This window comes from Macrobrachium nipponense, chromosome 1 (genome assembly GCF_015104395.2).
Source record: "Macrobrachium nipponense isolate FS-2020 chromosome 1, ASM1510439v2, whole genome shotgun sequence".
NCBI lineage: Eukaryota > Metazoa > Arthropoda > Malacostraca > Decapoda > Palaemonidae > Macrobrachium > Macrobrachium nipponense.
In genome coordinates this window covers 78,148,203-78,161,779 of record NC_087200.1, presented here as the reverse complement: position 1 = coordinate 78,161,779, position 13,577 = coordinate 78,148,203, and the positions used below count along the sequence as shown (strand labels likewise).

General features: G+C 52.4%; 2 protein-coding genes across 2 annotated transcripts in view; one reads left to right on the top strand and one right to left on the bottom strand.

The window, feature by feature from the left end:
- Positions 1-13,577, bottom strand: part of LOC135218836 (cyclin-G-associated kinase-like) — a gene marked incomplete in the record, with an annotated part of 495,799 nt that overhangs the window by 54,563 nt on the left and 427,659 nt on the right.
- Positions 1-13,577, top strand: part of LOC135220042 (probable global transcription activator SNF2L2) — a 51,899-nt gene that overhangs the window by 7,402 nt on the left and 30,920 nt on the right. The window contains exons 2-5 of the mRNA XM_064257373.1: positions 7,415-7,586; positions 7,715-7,873; positions 8,382-8,480; positions 10,174-10,269. Of these exons, the coding sequence (XP_064113443.1) occupies positions 7,415-7,586; positions 7,715-7,873; positions 8,382-8,480; positions 10,174-10,269 (526 nt within the window). The remainder of the gene's footprint in view (positions 1-7,414; positions 7,587-7,714; positions 7,874-8,381; positions 8,481-10,173; positions 10,270-13,577) is intronic.

The window sequence follows — 13,577 nt, the reverse complement described above, 5'->3', positions numbered from 1 at the left end:
AAATCACTCAGTGGTCTGGTTAAACTATTCTTATAATAATAATAATAATGGAGAGTTCCCCACGCCCCCCATCAGCCGCAGAATTTGCCCTGGTGTGGAGGGCCGTAAGTGTGGGCCTTCCGCTCCTTCTTGGAAGTCGGTCCTCATGAATTGTGTGCTCGTTGTCGGGGGCACGAATGCTCTCGTGCTGTGTCTGTGATATTTGTGTTCCGTGGTTGGAGGAGCAGTGGGCGCGCTTTTAGGGGAGGAGGAAGCGACGTAAGCCTGCCAGGGAGTTATCGGGAAGTTCTCCGCTACTCCCCTGGTCACGGACATGTCATCTTTCCTCCCTCCATCTCAGCTCCCGCGTATGGCTCCTTCTCCTTGGAGGAGGGGGCGAGGGACCCCGACATCCAATTGTAACTGCGGGGTCTTCCGTTCGCAATCTGGGCTGGGACCTGCCACCAGTACCCAGGAAGTTGCTGGCCGCTGCCCCGCCTCCTGCTGTTCCTGCCGCGCCTGCTGTACCTACCGTTTCTGCCTTACCTGGACCAGCCCCTGCTGACGTCGTTCCTGCCCGTGGTGTTGCTGCTCCAGTTGCAGGTCCTTCCGGACAGGTGCAGCCGGGCCGTGTTGCTTCGGCAATTGCCCCGGCTCCATCCTGGATGGAGGATCTGACGACTGTCCTGAGGAAGCTGATGAGGAAGAGGAGGAAGGTGTCGTCATCGTCTTCATCGTCGTCTTCGTCGTCGTCTGCTGCCGCCTCTTCCCCTTCGACTTCCAAGGCTTCACGGCCGAGGAAGAAGAAGGCTGTCTCCTCCCCCCTAAGTAGTCTCCTTCGGGAACTTCTAAGGGCCCGTCTCACTCTGGTGGGGCGGGGAGGTCTTCCGCTGGTTGGAGCGGGGCCCGTCTCCTTCCGCAAGGAAGAAGTCGGGGACCAGAGGGGTACCAGCTAACACCGGTACTTCCTCACCTGTTGCTAGGGACTCTGCCACTGCATCAGGTTCTGTCTCCAGCCTCTCGTATTCGCGATGAGGCGGGGGCGAGGGGACCCCCGACATCCAATGTGGACTCGCTGGTCTTTCCGTTCGCTCGGCAGGGCCTGGGACCTTGTCGTCGTCGGCCCCCCCCCCCCCCCCCCCCCCCCCCCCCCCCCCCCCCTCCCCCCCCCCCCCCCCCCCCCCCCCCCCACCCCCCCCCCCGGCAAGGGGGAACCCCTCCTACTAACCCGACTTTTGCCTCCTCAGGTGCAACTGCCGCGGGTGATGACCTCGGCCAGGTGGTGGTGCTCGTTGGGTCTCCAAGGGACACTGAGTTTTCAGGGGCTGTTGCATCACCTGGCGAGTGGCTCTGCTCCGGTCACGCACGGTCCGCTCCTTCTCTTCGCCCGATCCATCGAGCGTGAAGGAGGGGGCGAGACCCCGACAATCCAATTGTACTCGCGGTCTTCCGTTCGCTCGGGCTGGGACTTGTCGTCCCCCCCGCCCCCCCCCGGCAAGGGGAACCCCTCCTACTAACCCGACTTTTGCCTCCTCAGGTGCAACTGCCGCTCGGGTTGATGACCTCGGCCAGGTGTGGTGCTCGTTGGGTCTCCAAGGGACACTGAGTTTTCAGGGGCTGTTGCATCACCTGGGCGAGTGGCGAGTGCTCTTGCTCCGGTCCCACGCACGGTCCGGTAACCACCACCACCACCACCGTTGTAAACCCCAGGTATGCCGTCCAGCCTCACCTGGTTATATGCGCATATTGCTACCGTGACGCCCCTTCAGCTGCAGTGGAGCGCCGTTCCCTAGCGTTCCGAGGAGGGTTGTACACCGCCGCCCTGTTTCGCCACTCTCGCCCGCCCTAGCCCCCGACTTCCGGTGCCCAAAGAGCTCGCCCCTGGACCTGCCACCAGTACCCAGGAAGTCGCTGGCCGCTGCTCCGCCTCCTGCTGTTCCTGCCGTGCCTGCCGTACCTGACGTTTCTGCCTTACCTGGACCAGCCCCTGCTGACGTCGTTCCTGCCCGTGGTGTTGCTGCTCCAGTTGCAGGTCCTTCCGGACAGGTGCAGCCGGGCCGTGTTGCTTCGGCAATTGCCCCCCCGGCTCCATCCTGGATGTAGGATCTGACGACTGTCCTGAGGAAGCAGATGAGGAGAAGAGGAAGAGGAGGAAGGTGTCGTCATCGTCTTCATCGTCGTCTTCGTCGTCGTCTGCTGCCGCCTCTTCCCCTTCGACTTCCAAGGCTTCACGGCCGAGGAAGAAGAAGGCTGTCTCCTCCCCCCCTAAGTAGTCTCCTTCGGGAACTTCTAAGGGCCCGTCTCACACTGGTGGGGCGGGGAGGTCTTCCGCTGGTTGGAGCGGGGCCCGTCTCCTTCCGCAAGGAAGAAGTCGGGGACCAGAGGGGTACCAGCTAACACCGGTATCTCCTCACCTGTTGCTAGGGACTCTGCCGCTGCATCAGGTTCTGTCTCAGCCTCTCGTTCGCGAGAGGTACCGAGTGTGCCGGGTTTGCCCGCGGGGTTGAACCGTAGCAGCACAAAGTCCAGGCTTCCGAAGTTTGCTCGGCGCCAGGACCAAGGCACGGAGCGGAAGACAGGTGAGAGTCGCTCAGGTGACTCCTGCCAGGCCAGTGATCGCTCTCGTAGGGATACATGGGCTCCCAGGGCTGATGCTACGCTCCCAGACTGGCCGCGGGTTGAGACAAGGAAGAGGTTATCTTGGTCGCCGGAACCGGCCCAGCGGGTCGACGCGCCGTGAGGACAGGCCCCGCTCCCACCGCGACAGCGGACTCTGCAGGTCCCCTGACCGCTGCTCCCACCGGGACCGGGCAGGTAGGGGGACCAGCAGCAGCTCCTCTGACGCACGGGACCGGAGCTGCTGTTCACGGTCCAGCCACTCTCCCCCGGAGAGCCGTGTGACCAGGCCTGCAGCTCGATCGCCACCGCGGTTGGCGATCGCCTGCAGCCCCCCAGCACACTGGTTCTGCCGGTGAGCGAGGGGGAGCGTCAGGTCTTCCTCTCCGATCCCTTCAACTCCTCGGGCTACGCCGGGAAGAGCAAGGTGATCCGGAGTGACCGTGAGGAGCGCGCCCACCACGACACCCTACGAGCCTGGCACGGTCTTAGGACCGACCAGGTTGTACGCGCAAGTGGCATGAGGAAACCAGGAGGGGTCTGTTGCAGTTCCTCCTTAGGAAGGAGGAGGGTCTCAGGAGGCGCTCTTGTTGGAGGGACTTGACGGACCTACTCCACAAGACACGGTCACTCCCAAGATCCAGAGGTCGTTTGCAGAGGTTATTGCGCTGATTTGTCAGCACAATGACCTCGGGGAAGGATCGCCGCTCCCACCTTCTGAGCCTACCTCCAGGCTCGAGTCATTCTGGGGTCCTAAGAAGGAACCCAAGATGATGGTAGATCTGCCATGATTGGCTCTGGCTGATTCGATGCTGGGCCAGGTGGACTCTCGTCTCCGGACAGGAGGGTTCGCTACGGTCTGGCAGGTCTTCCAAGCCACTTCCTCCGCCTGTACTGTGACAGAGGAGATTCTATGTGCCATCGGAGGACCCTTTGCTGCCCAAACAGGTTAACTTGGAACTAGCTAGGCTAACTCCGGGGGTGTGTCTGCAGCAGCTCCTGTTGGAGAACTTATGGTTCTCGCAGCAAGAGGCACTCGCCTTGGAATCAACCACCATGGCGGCATTCCAAGCAGTCTCCTGGTTAGACCTGTGGTCCCTCACGGTGTCTAAGGTTGCGGCCACTTCGGGAAATATCACTCCTGAAGGTGACCCGGCTTTCGGGAGACTGTGCCAGTCTGGAGCTAGAGTCATCTCCTACCTAGCCCACCAGACGGCAAATCTGTGGGCCAACCTGGTTCTTTCGTTCGGCGTAGGGACGCAGTCCTCACCCGAGTGACCAGGCCGGCTGGGCATGAGACAGCTCTGGGTCTTCGCAACGGATCGGTGGGGAGTTACTCCTCTCTCTTACCCGGAGAGATGGTGGACGCTGCAGTGGAGCGACGGCACACTGATGACAGTGACTGTCTAGTACACCAGGCAGTCTCGAAGGCGTCTGGGCAGCCTCGAGCTACTGCGGCCAAGCCCAAGAACTTGGTTAGCACTTCCTCTGTGGCCAAGACGATTGCATCATCGAGGCCCAGGGGAAAGACTCTGCCTTCGACTTCTTCTAGGAGCGACTGTAACCAGCCCTCCTCCCAGCCCTCCTTCTCACGAGGGGGAGCCTAGTATCCCTCCCGTTGCACCAGTTGACATTGCAGGTGCACGAGTGGGCCGTAGCTCACTCGGTAGAGCTGTCAGCCCGCTACATTCCAGGCAAGAGGAATGTAGTAGCAGACAAGTTCAGCCGTTGGGATCAGGTGATAGGGACCGAATGGTCCCTACACCCAGACGTGGCGGAAAGGCTCTTCAACCTGTGGGGGCATCCAGTCATGGATCTGTTCGCCACCCGGCACAACAGGAAACTTCAGGTTTTCTACTCGGCTGTGCCGGACCCATGGGCAGCTGCAGAGGACACTCCTCAACACCCGTGGGACAACCTCTTCGTTTATGCCTTTCCCCCGTTCTGTCTGATTAGCAAGGTGATCAGCCGAGTGCTGGTCACCCCGAATCTCCGGATGATCTTGGTGGCTCCCAAATGGCCTCAGCCCCTTGGCACAACTTTATCGTCCAGCCACACGTGGAACTAGGTACCACTAGTCACTCCAGTTCCTTCATCTTCACGGCTGGCTGTTATGCACCATCTCTTGCGAGCGAGAGGGTTTTCTCGCCGAACAGCAACAGAGATGGCTGGGTACATCAGACAGTCCTCTGCAGCTGTCTTCCAGGGAAGTGGGCCATCTTCTGTGGTTGGTGTCGTAGACGAGGTCTATCTCCTCTCAGAGCCACTCTTCAGCCGGTAGCGGATTTCCTCGTCTTCCTTTGCCGAGAGAAGCTCCTCTCCGTCCCCAGAGTCAAAGGATACAGAGCCGCCCTGACCCTAGTCCTGAAACTGAGGGGAGTGGATATCTCGAACTCGTTTGAGATCTCCCTGCTAATGAGGAGCTTCGAGAGGTCTTGCCCACCCAGGGAACTCAGGCCCCTGGGGTGGGATGTGACTTTTCCTAAGGAGTCTGACTCGAAGACCCTTCGAGCCACTCCAAGAGTCGTCAGACAGGGATCTGACACTCAAGACCCTCTTCTTGCTGGCCCTGGCATCAGCGAAGAGAGTAGGGGAACTTCATGGCTTATCCTTCGACGTCAAGCATACCAGGGGATGAGGATCTGTGGCGCTCGATTTCGTCCTGAACTTTGTAGCGAAGACTCAGAATCCTTCGGTCCCTGATGACCGGTTCGAGTCATTCACGATCCCCTCCCTACTGGACTTCACCGACAACAATGCAGATGAGATGCTGCTTTGTCCTGTGAGGGCGCTACGGAGCTATCTGCAGAGAACTCGGCACCTCAGGCCTGAGTGTCGATGCCTTTTCATTAGCACTGGGGTGACCAAGAAAGAAGTATCCAAGAACATTCTTTCTGGCTGCGTGAGGTGGTCAGGAGGGCATACGAGGCTGATGGTAGTGACGACATCTGTACCCTTCATCCGAGAGCCCACGAAGTCAGAGGTAGTGGTCCTTCCCTTGCGTTCCGCAAGAACTTCTCCGTGCTGCAGGTCCTAAAGGTGGGGGTCTGGACCAACCAGACCACCTTCACCTCCTTCTACCTTCGGGATATAGCCCACAGGTCCTTGGACACTTTTTTCCTTGGGATTCATGGTGGCTGTTCGACAAGTTGTGTAGCTTACCCAGCACCCGAGCGGACAGAACAGCATCGCATCCTTGTGTGACTGCATGAATGGATGAGTGAATGAGAGTGTGACTGGCTTCTCTTCCCCATCTCTCCTCCCCCTCTGCGCAGAGGGACGCGGTTGTCACTATGCTGGAACAGGAGACCGATGCAGGTAAGCGACTCGACCGAGCCCCATCCTACCCCTTTCATTAGGGATAGGAGCAGTTATCCACCACTTTCCCCAACAAGGGGGGTTAAGTGGAAGCCAACAAGAGACAAACCCATGACTTCATATTGCCTCTTGCAATAGGAACAAGTTCTTGCTTGCTAGTTTTAAGAGGTACGCTTGCCTCCCTCTTATTACTTGGGTCCAGAGGTCTGACCATTGATCCTGCGGTACATACCCCGATCATTGGGCAGAGGCTAGGATCCTTCCCTCTGCTCTTACGACCAGGGAGGGAACCAGGTTGGACAAACACCAGTCTGTTCATTGACTCAGATTCCACCCACCAAGAAGTGAGTCTTCCTATTGTTAAAGGACCGATGGTTTGTATTCGTATCGGAACAAATAACAATTTGTCGAAAATTGTATTTTTGCTAACTATACAAACCTGAGGTCCTTTACACATAGTCCCACCTCATGCCACCCCTGACTCTGTGTTTTCCTGGGCCTAAAGCAAAGTGAATCTTCACCTCCCAGAATGTCGGACAAGCAGTTAACTACTGAACTCCCTTGTTCAAAGCTTACGACCGGTTCCAGCTGCCGCAAGTTATATTCCTATAATTAAAGGACCTCAGGTTTGTATAGTTAGAAAAATACAATGTTCGACAAATTGTTATTTTTGACTGTTTTTATGGAATAGAATAATTGTTTGTTTTACATAGCTATTTTCAGACTCTCAACTCTTTCAAATTATACAACTAAGCTAACCTTATTACATACCATTTTTTCTTATCATCTCCACATTTCTTAGTTTTTCCATCTCATTTTGACTTCCACTACATAAAGAATTTATGTCAGTAGCTTCAACATCTTTTCATTCATGTGTTAACAGTACTCTTAACATACCTTCAAAGCTTTAGCAGGGACCTGTAAGCCTCTTCCAGCACCTCTTCTGTGACTCATAATTTTTTTCGCAATTACAAATACTACTTAAATGGATCAATGACTTTTATTTTTTCACTTGCTTTACTCATTTCACTTTATATATTCATTGCACTATATTCCAACACAGGTTTCTAATTTTAAAGTAAATTTCAAACTCCTATGTAATTCCTGATCTCTGTCGTCATAATCATCAGTCAGCATTGTATTGTCTGAAACATGACACGTGCCATCTTCCATTCATGACCCCTTTTCATACTTAACAAAATTGCTTATATGTACCTACATTGTTCCTTTTGCTATTTTTCTCCCTACTCCCTCTATATCATTCCCCATTCCCTCTGTAAAAGTAGTAGCCATGGATACGTAACTCTCCTTTATCTAGGAACCACCTTCAGTATTCAACCAATCACTCTCTCCAGCAAGAATACAATAATCTTAATCAAGCATTTTTTTCCATAAAAACTTTTACATTTTGCCAAAACTTGTTACATATTTACATATAATCTTTCATAAGAAGAAAGTTTGGTTGATGAATATGTCAATTTCTTAAAATCTCTCTGAACAGCAGCCCATGGGTACTATGAACAGCAGCGCTGTTCCTCCAGCAGGAAGCCCCATGATGGGTCCACGCATAATAGGAGGGCCTAACAGTCCAGTAAATGCCGTGGGTGGTGGCTTTACTCGACCTCCACCTCCCCAGCAGCCCAATAAACCATCTGATCCTTTTGCAGACTTAGGTAGGTTGCTTGTACCAACCATATTACTGTAAATGTATTAACCTCATTTGGAATACAAAGCAATAATCATCAAAATATTAGTCTTTTCCTTATGGATTATTTTAACAATTCTTTGGTTTTTTAACCAGGTAACCTAGCAGGCATGGGAGGATGGGTTGGTTCAAAACCAACCACACCAATGGGTGGAACCCCAGCAGGAGGAACTCCTTTCGGAGGCAGCACCCCAGTAATGGGATCTCCTCAACATCGTCCACAAACAGCTGCAGCTTGGCAGGGTCAACCACCAGGTTTGTGCACTGCAATACTAGTTTACTAATATTTTTTGCAGACATTACAGTTGTGAATGTTTTCCAATCTGACACCAGAATGAAATGCAATGAAAGACAGAAGGCAAAAGTTTTATGTACAGTATGGTCCTGAAATATGCGTGATCGGATTGTGCGATTGCCCTTTTATGCGGTCGCTAGTTTTCAAAAATAGATTTTCTGTATCTGCGAAGCCGTTCAAAATCTGAGTTATGCACCACAAAACATATAAAATCTATTGTCTTTTCAAGTATTTTAGGGGGGGACAGGGTTTGCCGATGTCTGAGAGTGGGGGAGGGGGAATGCGAGAGAAAGATTTCCTGCACAGCCATTTCTTAAGACAGAAGGGTCCTGCTCAGCCATTGGCTAAGACGGGAGGCTCCGCCTCACACATTGTCATAGCGTGGTGTTTGGCTTAACGGGAGTGAAGACATGCATGATCCGCTAGTCCCTGAAACCTCATATAGTTCACAAAGCCTTCCTTCTGCAGGATCCTCTAGCTCTGGTGGAGGATGTTTTCTAACACCCTTAGGACAACCTAGTGTATGCCTTCCCACTGTTTTGCTTGATCCATCAAGTGCTGAACAAGGTGATGAGTTCTTGAAATCTCAGGACATTGGTAGCTCCTCTTGTGGTCCGCAATGCAGCAATGGTTTTCCAGCCCTTCTGTTTCTTCTGTCAGAGGTTCCAAGAGAGATTCCCCCATGGCAGCAGCTTCTTTGCCAGCCTCACGTCAAAAGGTTTCTCCGGTCAGTGGAATCCCTGTCTCTTCACGGATGGAGACTATCAAGTATCTCCTCCATGTGAGAGATTTTTCTCAGGAAGCAGCAATACATTTGTCCAGTCATCCCAGGAATTCCTCTTCTGCAGTTTACCAAGGGAAATGGGCAATCAACTGCGATTGGTGTCGTCAACGGGGTTTCTTTCCACTCAAAACCTCTGTCCAACATTTAGCAGATTTTTTGGTCTTCCTCACGGATGAGAAAGGCCTTTCAGTTTTTGCTATCGGGGGCTACAAGCAGCGTTGAGCCTGGCGTTGCGTCTAAGAGGCGTAGACATATCTTCATCCTGGGAGATCTTGTTGTTCAAGGGTTTCGAACAGACCTGTTCACCAAGGGAACTTAAGCCTCTGGCATAGGATGTTTCAATTGTCCTTAGAAGTTTCACGAGAGCTCTTTTTGAGCCCTTGCGTCGATGATCAGACAGAAACTTGATGCTCAAGACAGTTTTCCTTTTGGCCTTGGCTTCTTCAAAGAGTGGGGGAGCTTCATGACCTAAATTATGATGAGAGAGATACCAGGGAGGGGTTGGTATTTGAACTTTCAAGATAGGCATTTGGTATTTGAACTCTCAAGATAGGCAGATATAAGCATTTTTAGAGGGGAGTTCTAACTATTCGCGGGTTAGCGCTATTCACGGGGGGTGTCTGGTACCCATCCCTGCGAATACAGGGGGGGACACTGTATTGCAACCCAGGTGGCTGGGTTATTAGATGTCAGTTTATCTGTCTTCTCACGGACATTGGTCAGGTAGGTTAACTCCTCCCTCCAAGTATAAGTTTATCCTATTGTTAAGGCCAAAGGTTTGTTCCGCATATGAACAAATGACAAATTTTTTAATCAATTTGTATTTTCATACAATCAACTTACCTGTCAGATATATACATAGCTAAGACTCCGTCATCCCCGACAGAAATTCAAATTTCGCGCCACTCGCTACAGGTATGTCAGGTGATCTACCGGCCTGCCCTGGGCGGCAGGACTAGGAACCATTCCCGTTTTCTATCATATTTTCTCTGTCGCCGGTGGTATCAACATTGTTGTTACTTCTTCCTCCTAACTAGAATTTTCGTTTTTCAAGGCAATTGATCTTCTTTCATCGGACTTTTTGGTGACGTACCTGGATCATTGTTTTGGCATTCGCTACTGTGGACTGGATTTGGACTTGCTTTTGATTTTTCTACAGAATGTCTGATTCAAATGTTAGTGTGAGAGTTTGTGTGAATGTAGGCTGCAAGGTGAGGATACCGAAGGCTTCGGTTGATCCTCACACTGTATGCCGTAAATGTAGAGGTTTTGAATGTTCTTTGACTAACACCTGTCATGAGTGTGAAAGGTTGAGTGTTGAGGAATGGAAGACTCTAACTTCTTACTTGAAGAAGTTAGAGAGGGATAGAATTAGAAGGGCTGCATCTAAGGGTGCGGGTAGTACAAGGCCTATTGAGCCTTTTCCTGATTCTAACTCTTCTGTAAACCATGCATTTGATTCTCCCTCTTTATCAGGGCCCTCACAGGCTTTGCATTCAGATTCAGCCTCGGAGATCGCTGATCTGAAGGCTACACTTCATAGGATGAAATCCAAAATGGCTGCCCTGAAAGGTAAGGATAGTGAAAGTGACGTGTTTAGTGAAGTGAGTGCCCCCAGTGTTGTGGAGGGGGCGTCTGACCGTCTTTGCGACGCTCCCAGGCCTAGACCTCTTTCAAGCTCCCAAGCCCAGAGGAGAAGGAAAGTCGAAAGCCTTACGGAGGTTGTGGAGAATCCCCACCGGTCAGGCGTCCCTTCAGCAGGCTCTGTAGCGCAACAGACTGCTCAGAACCGCTTTAGAAAAAGCGTCCTCCGAGAGTGTTTCTCGTCGTCCGGTTCTCCTTCACCTAAACGAGGGTGGAAGGATTCGGACCTTTCCAGGCCCCTGAGAAGGCACTGGAAAGAGCCTTTGTTTGACTCGAGCCCCGAGCACCTTTCTGATGAAGCTCCCTCCGCGATCAAGAAGGCGAAGGTGGTTTTGACGTCTCTCTGTTACGACAGACCGGGTAGAACTCCTTCGAGGTCTCCCTCTCCTGTTGAAGAGGACGCTGGAGAGGCTTCCAAGAGGATTCTTTTAGCGGTTCAAGAACAGTTAGCCGTGTTGGTCGGAGTCCTTTCGAAAGATCCTCCTCGTAAGAAGGACGTTAGACTTCCTGTCAAGAAGTCTAGTCTTCTTTCTCCTGCCAGGCACGAGGCTCCAGCCAGACGTGAGGCGTCTTCCAGGCGTGAGATGCCTTCCGACCACGAGATGTCTGCCAAGCGTGAAGCGCCAGCCAAGCGCGAGAATCTTTATTTCAGCGAAGCGTCTTCCAGTCGCAAGATTCCAACCAGGCGAGAGGCGTCAACCAGGAGCGAGGCGCCAGACAAGCGCGAGCAGCCTACCAGGCGCGAGGAACCAACTAGGCGCGAGGATCCAGTCAGGCACGAGGCGCCAGCCAGGCGCGAGGCGTCAGCCAGGTGCGAGGCGCCAACCAAGCGCCAGGAGCCAGTCAGGCGCGAAGTGTTAGCCAGGCGCGAGACGCCAGCTTTGTTTCAGAGGGGCTCTGTACATACTCTTAGCCCCTCTCCGGTTAGGAGTTTGTCTCCCGCAGAGAGAGATGTTTGGAAAGACCCCCAGATTTGAAGATGGATTCTCCTTCTGATCCTTTTGTTGAAGAGGATTCAGAAGACGAGGCTCGTGGTAGAGAAGGGCTTTCAAACTACAAGGTTTTGACATCTCTTCTTCTTCAGGAATATGGAGATTCCTTAACTCCTGCCGCTCCTCCTTCTCCGCGCTCTCTCTTTTCTAGCTCCAAGACGCCAAAGTCTTCGTCTTTTCTGAAAATGAGACCGACCATCTCTATGAAGAGAGCTCTCCAGTCTCTGGATAACTGGATGAAAACGAAGAAGGATCTGGTCAGAACTGTCTTCTGTATGCCCCCTGCTAGACTTACAGGAAAAAGGGGTATTTGGTACCAGACAGGGGAGAATATGGGACACTCTCTCCCAGCTTCTGCGGAAGCTGACTTTTCCAGTCTGGTAGACGCGTCAAGAAGGCATGGCTTGAACTCTGCTCGTGTGACTTGGGGTCTTTCCGAGCTTGATCATCTCCTCAAGGGACTCTTCCATGTATTGGAAGTATTCAATTTCCTGGATTGGTCCCTTGGGGTGATGGCCAAGAAGGCCCATGACTCGGAGGGCCTCGATCCTGAAGTTCTCCTCTGTATCTTGTCGTGTATAGACAAGGCGGTACAGGATGGCTCAGGGGAAGTCTCCTCTTTATTTGGAGCGGGACTCTTGAAGAAGAGGGCAGTTTTTAGCGCCTTTCTGACCAAGGCGGTTTCGCACTCACAAAGAGCAGCTTTGATGTTTGCTCCCATGTCTGACTTTCTGTTCCCTTCTCAGTTGGTGAGGGACATTTCCCATTCACTAACTGAGAAGGCGACCCAGGATCTTCTCCTTCAGTCTTCCAGAAAGAAGAGGCCTGCGGTAGTGGGAGAGAAGAAAGGGGCGAGTACGTCTCTTCAGCCCTTTCGAGGTGGCCCTCCCTCCAGAGCTCCCTCAAAAAGGAAAGCGCCTGAGAGGAGAGGTAGATCTTCCTTCCGTCCCTTTAAAAGGGGAAAGTGATGTAAGGATCCTCCAAACACCAGTAGGTGCCAGGCTCCTGGGATTTGCGGATGCCTGGGCACTCATCGATGCAGACCCTGTTCTGAGAGATACTCTTCGGCTAATGTGGATCAGATGTGGGACAAGAGAGTGATAGAACTAGTGCTGGATCAAAACTCCCCGGGGTTTTACAATCGCCTTTTCCTGGTTGCAAAGGCCTCGGGGGGCTGGAGACCAGTTCTAGACGTCAGCGCTCTGAACAAATTTGTTCAGAAAGAGAAGTTCGCCATGGAAACTTCTGCGTCAGTCCTTGCGGCTCTTCGCCAAGGGGATTGGATGGTTTCCCTGGATCTCCAAGATGCCTATTTTCACGTCCCGATTCATCCTTCGTCGAAGAAGTACCTCCGTTTCATGACGGGGGGAAGGATCTACCAGTTCAGGGCCTTGTGTTTCGGCCTGTCCACTGCTCCTCAGGTCTTCACAAGCCTGATGAAAAATGTGGCGAGATGGCTTCACCTGAAAGGTGTCAATATCTCTCTGTATCTAGACGACTGGCTCATCAGAGCCAGATCAGAGAGACAGTGTTTGGAGGACCTTGCTTTGACCCTAAACCTGATCAAATCATTGGGATTACTCGTAAACCTCGAGAAGTCTCAGCTGATCCCCAGCCAGAACTTGGTCTATCTGGGGATTCAGATGGATTCTCGGGGTTTTCGAGTATTTCCTTCTCAAGAGAGACTCGTGAGAGGCTTAGAGAAAGTCTCTCTTCTTAGGGAAAGAACGTACTTCGGCGAGGGAATGGTTGAGCCTTCTAGGGACCCTTTCCTCCCTTGAACAGTTCTTTCCTCTAGGAAGACTTCATCTTCGTCCTCTTCAGTTCTTCCTCAAGAGATCGTGGAACTGGAAGATAGGACTTCTCTCGGATAGTTTTCCCATTCCAGTGGAGATGAGACAACACTTGGAATGGTGGTTGCCCCCACTAAAGGAGAACAAGGGTATTTCCCTGGAGATTCGGAACCCAAGCCTTGTATTGTTTTCCGATGCGTCGGAAAAAGGTTGGGGAGCAACCTTAGGAAAGAGAGAAGTGTCAGGCACCTGGAGTGCAGTTCAGGTGTCCTGGCACATAAATTGCAAAGAACCTATAGTGACAAACAGTGTAGTCCAAGTAAACGCGGACAACACCACCGCCCTTGCCTACATTCGGAAGCAAGGAGGGACACACTCGTTTTTCCTGTACGAGCTCGCAAGAGATCTTCTACTTTGGACCTCCCAAAGGAACATCTCCCTCCTGACGAGG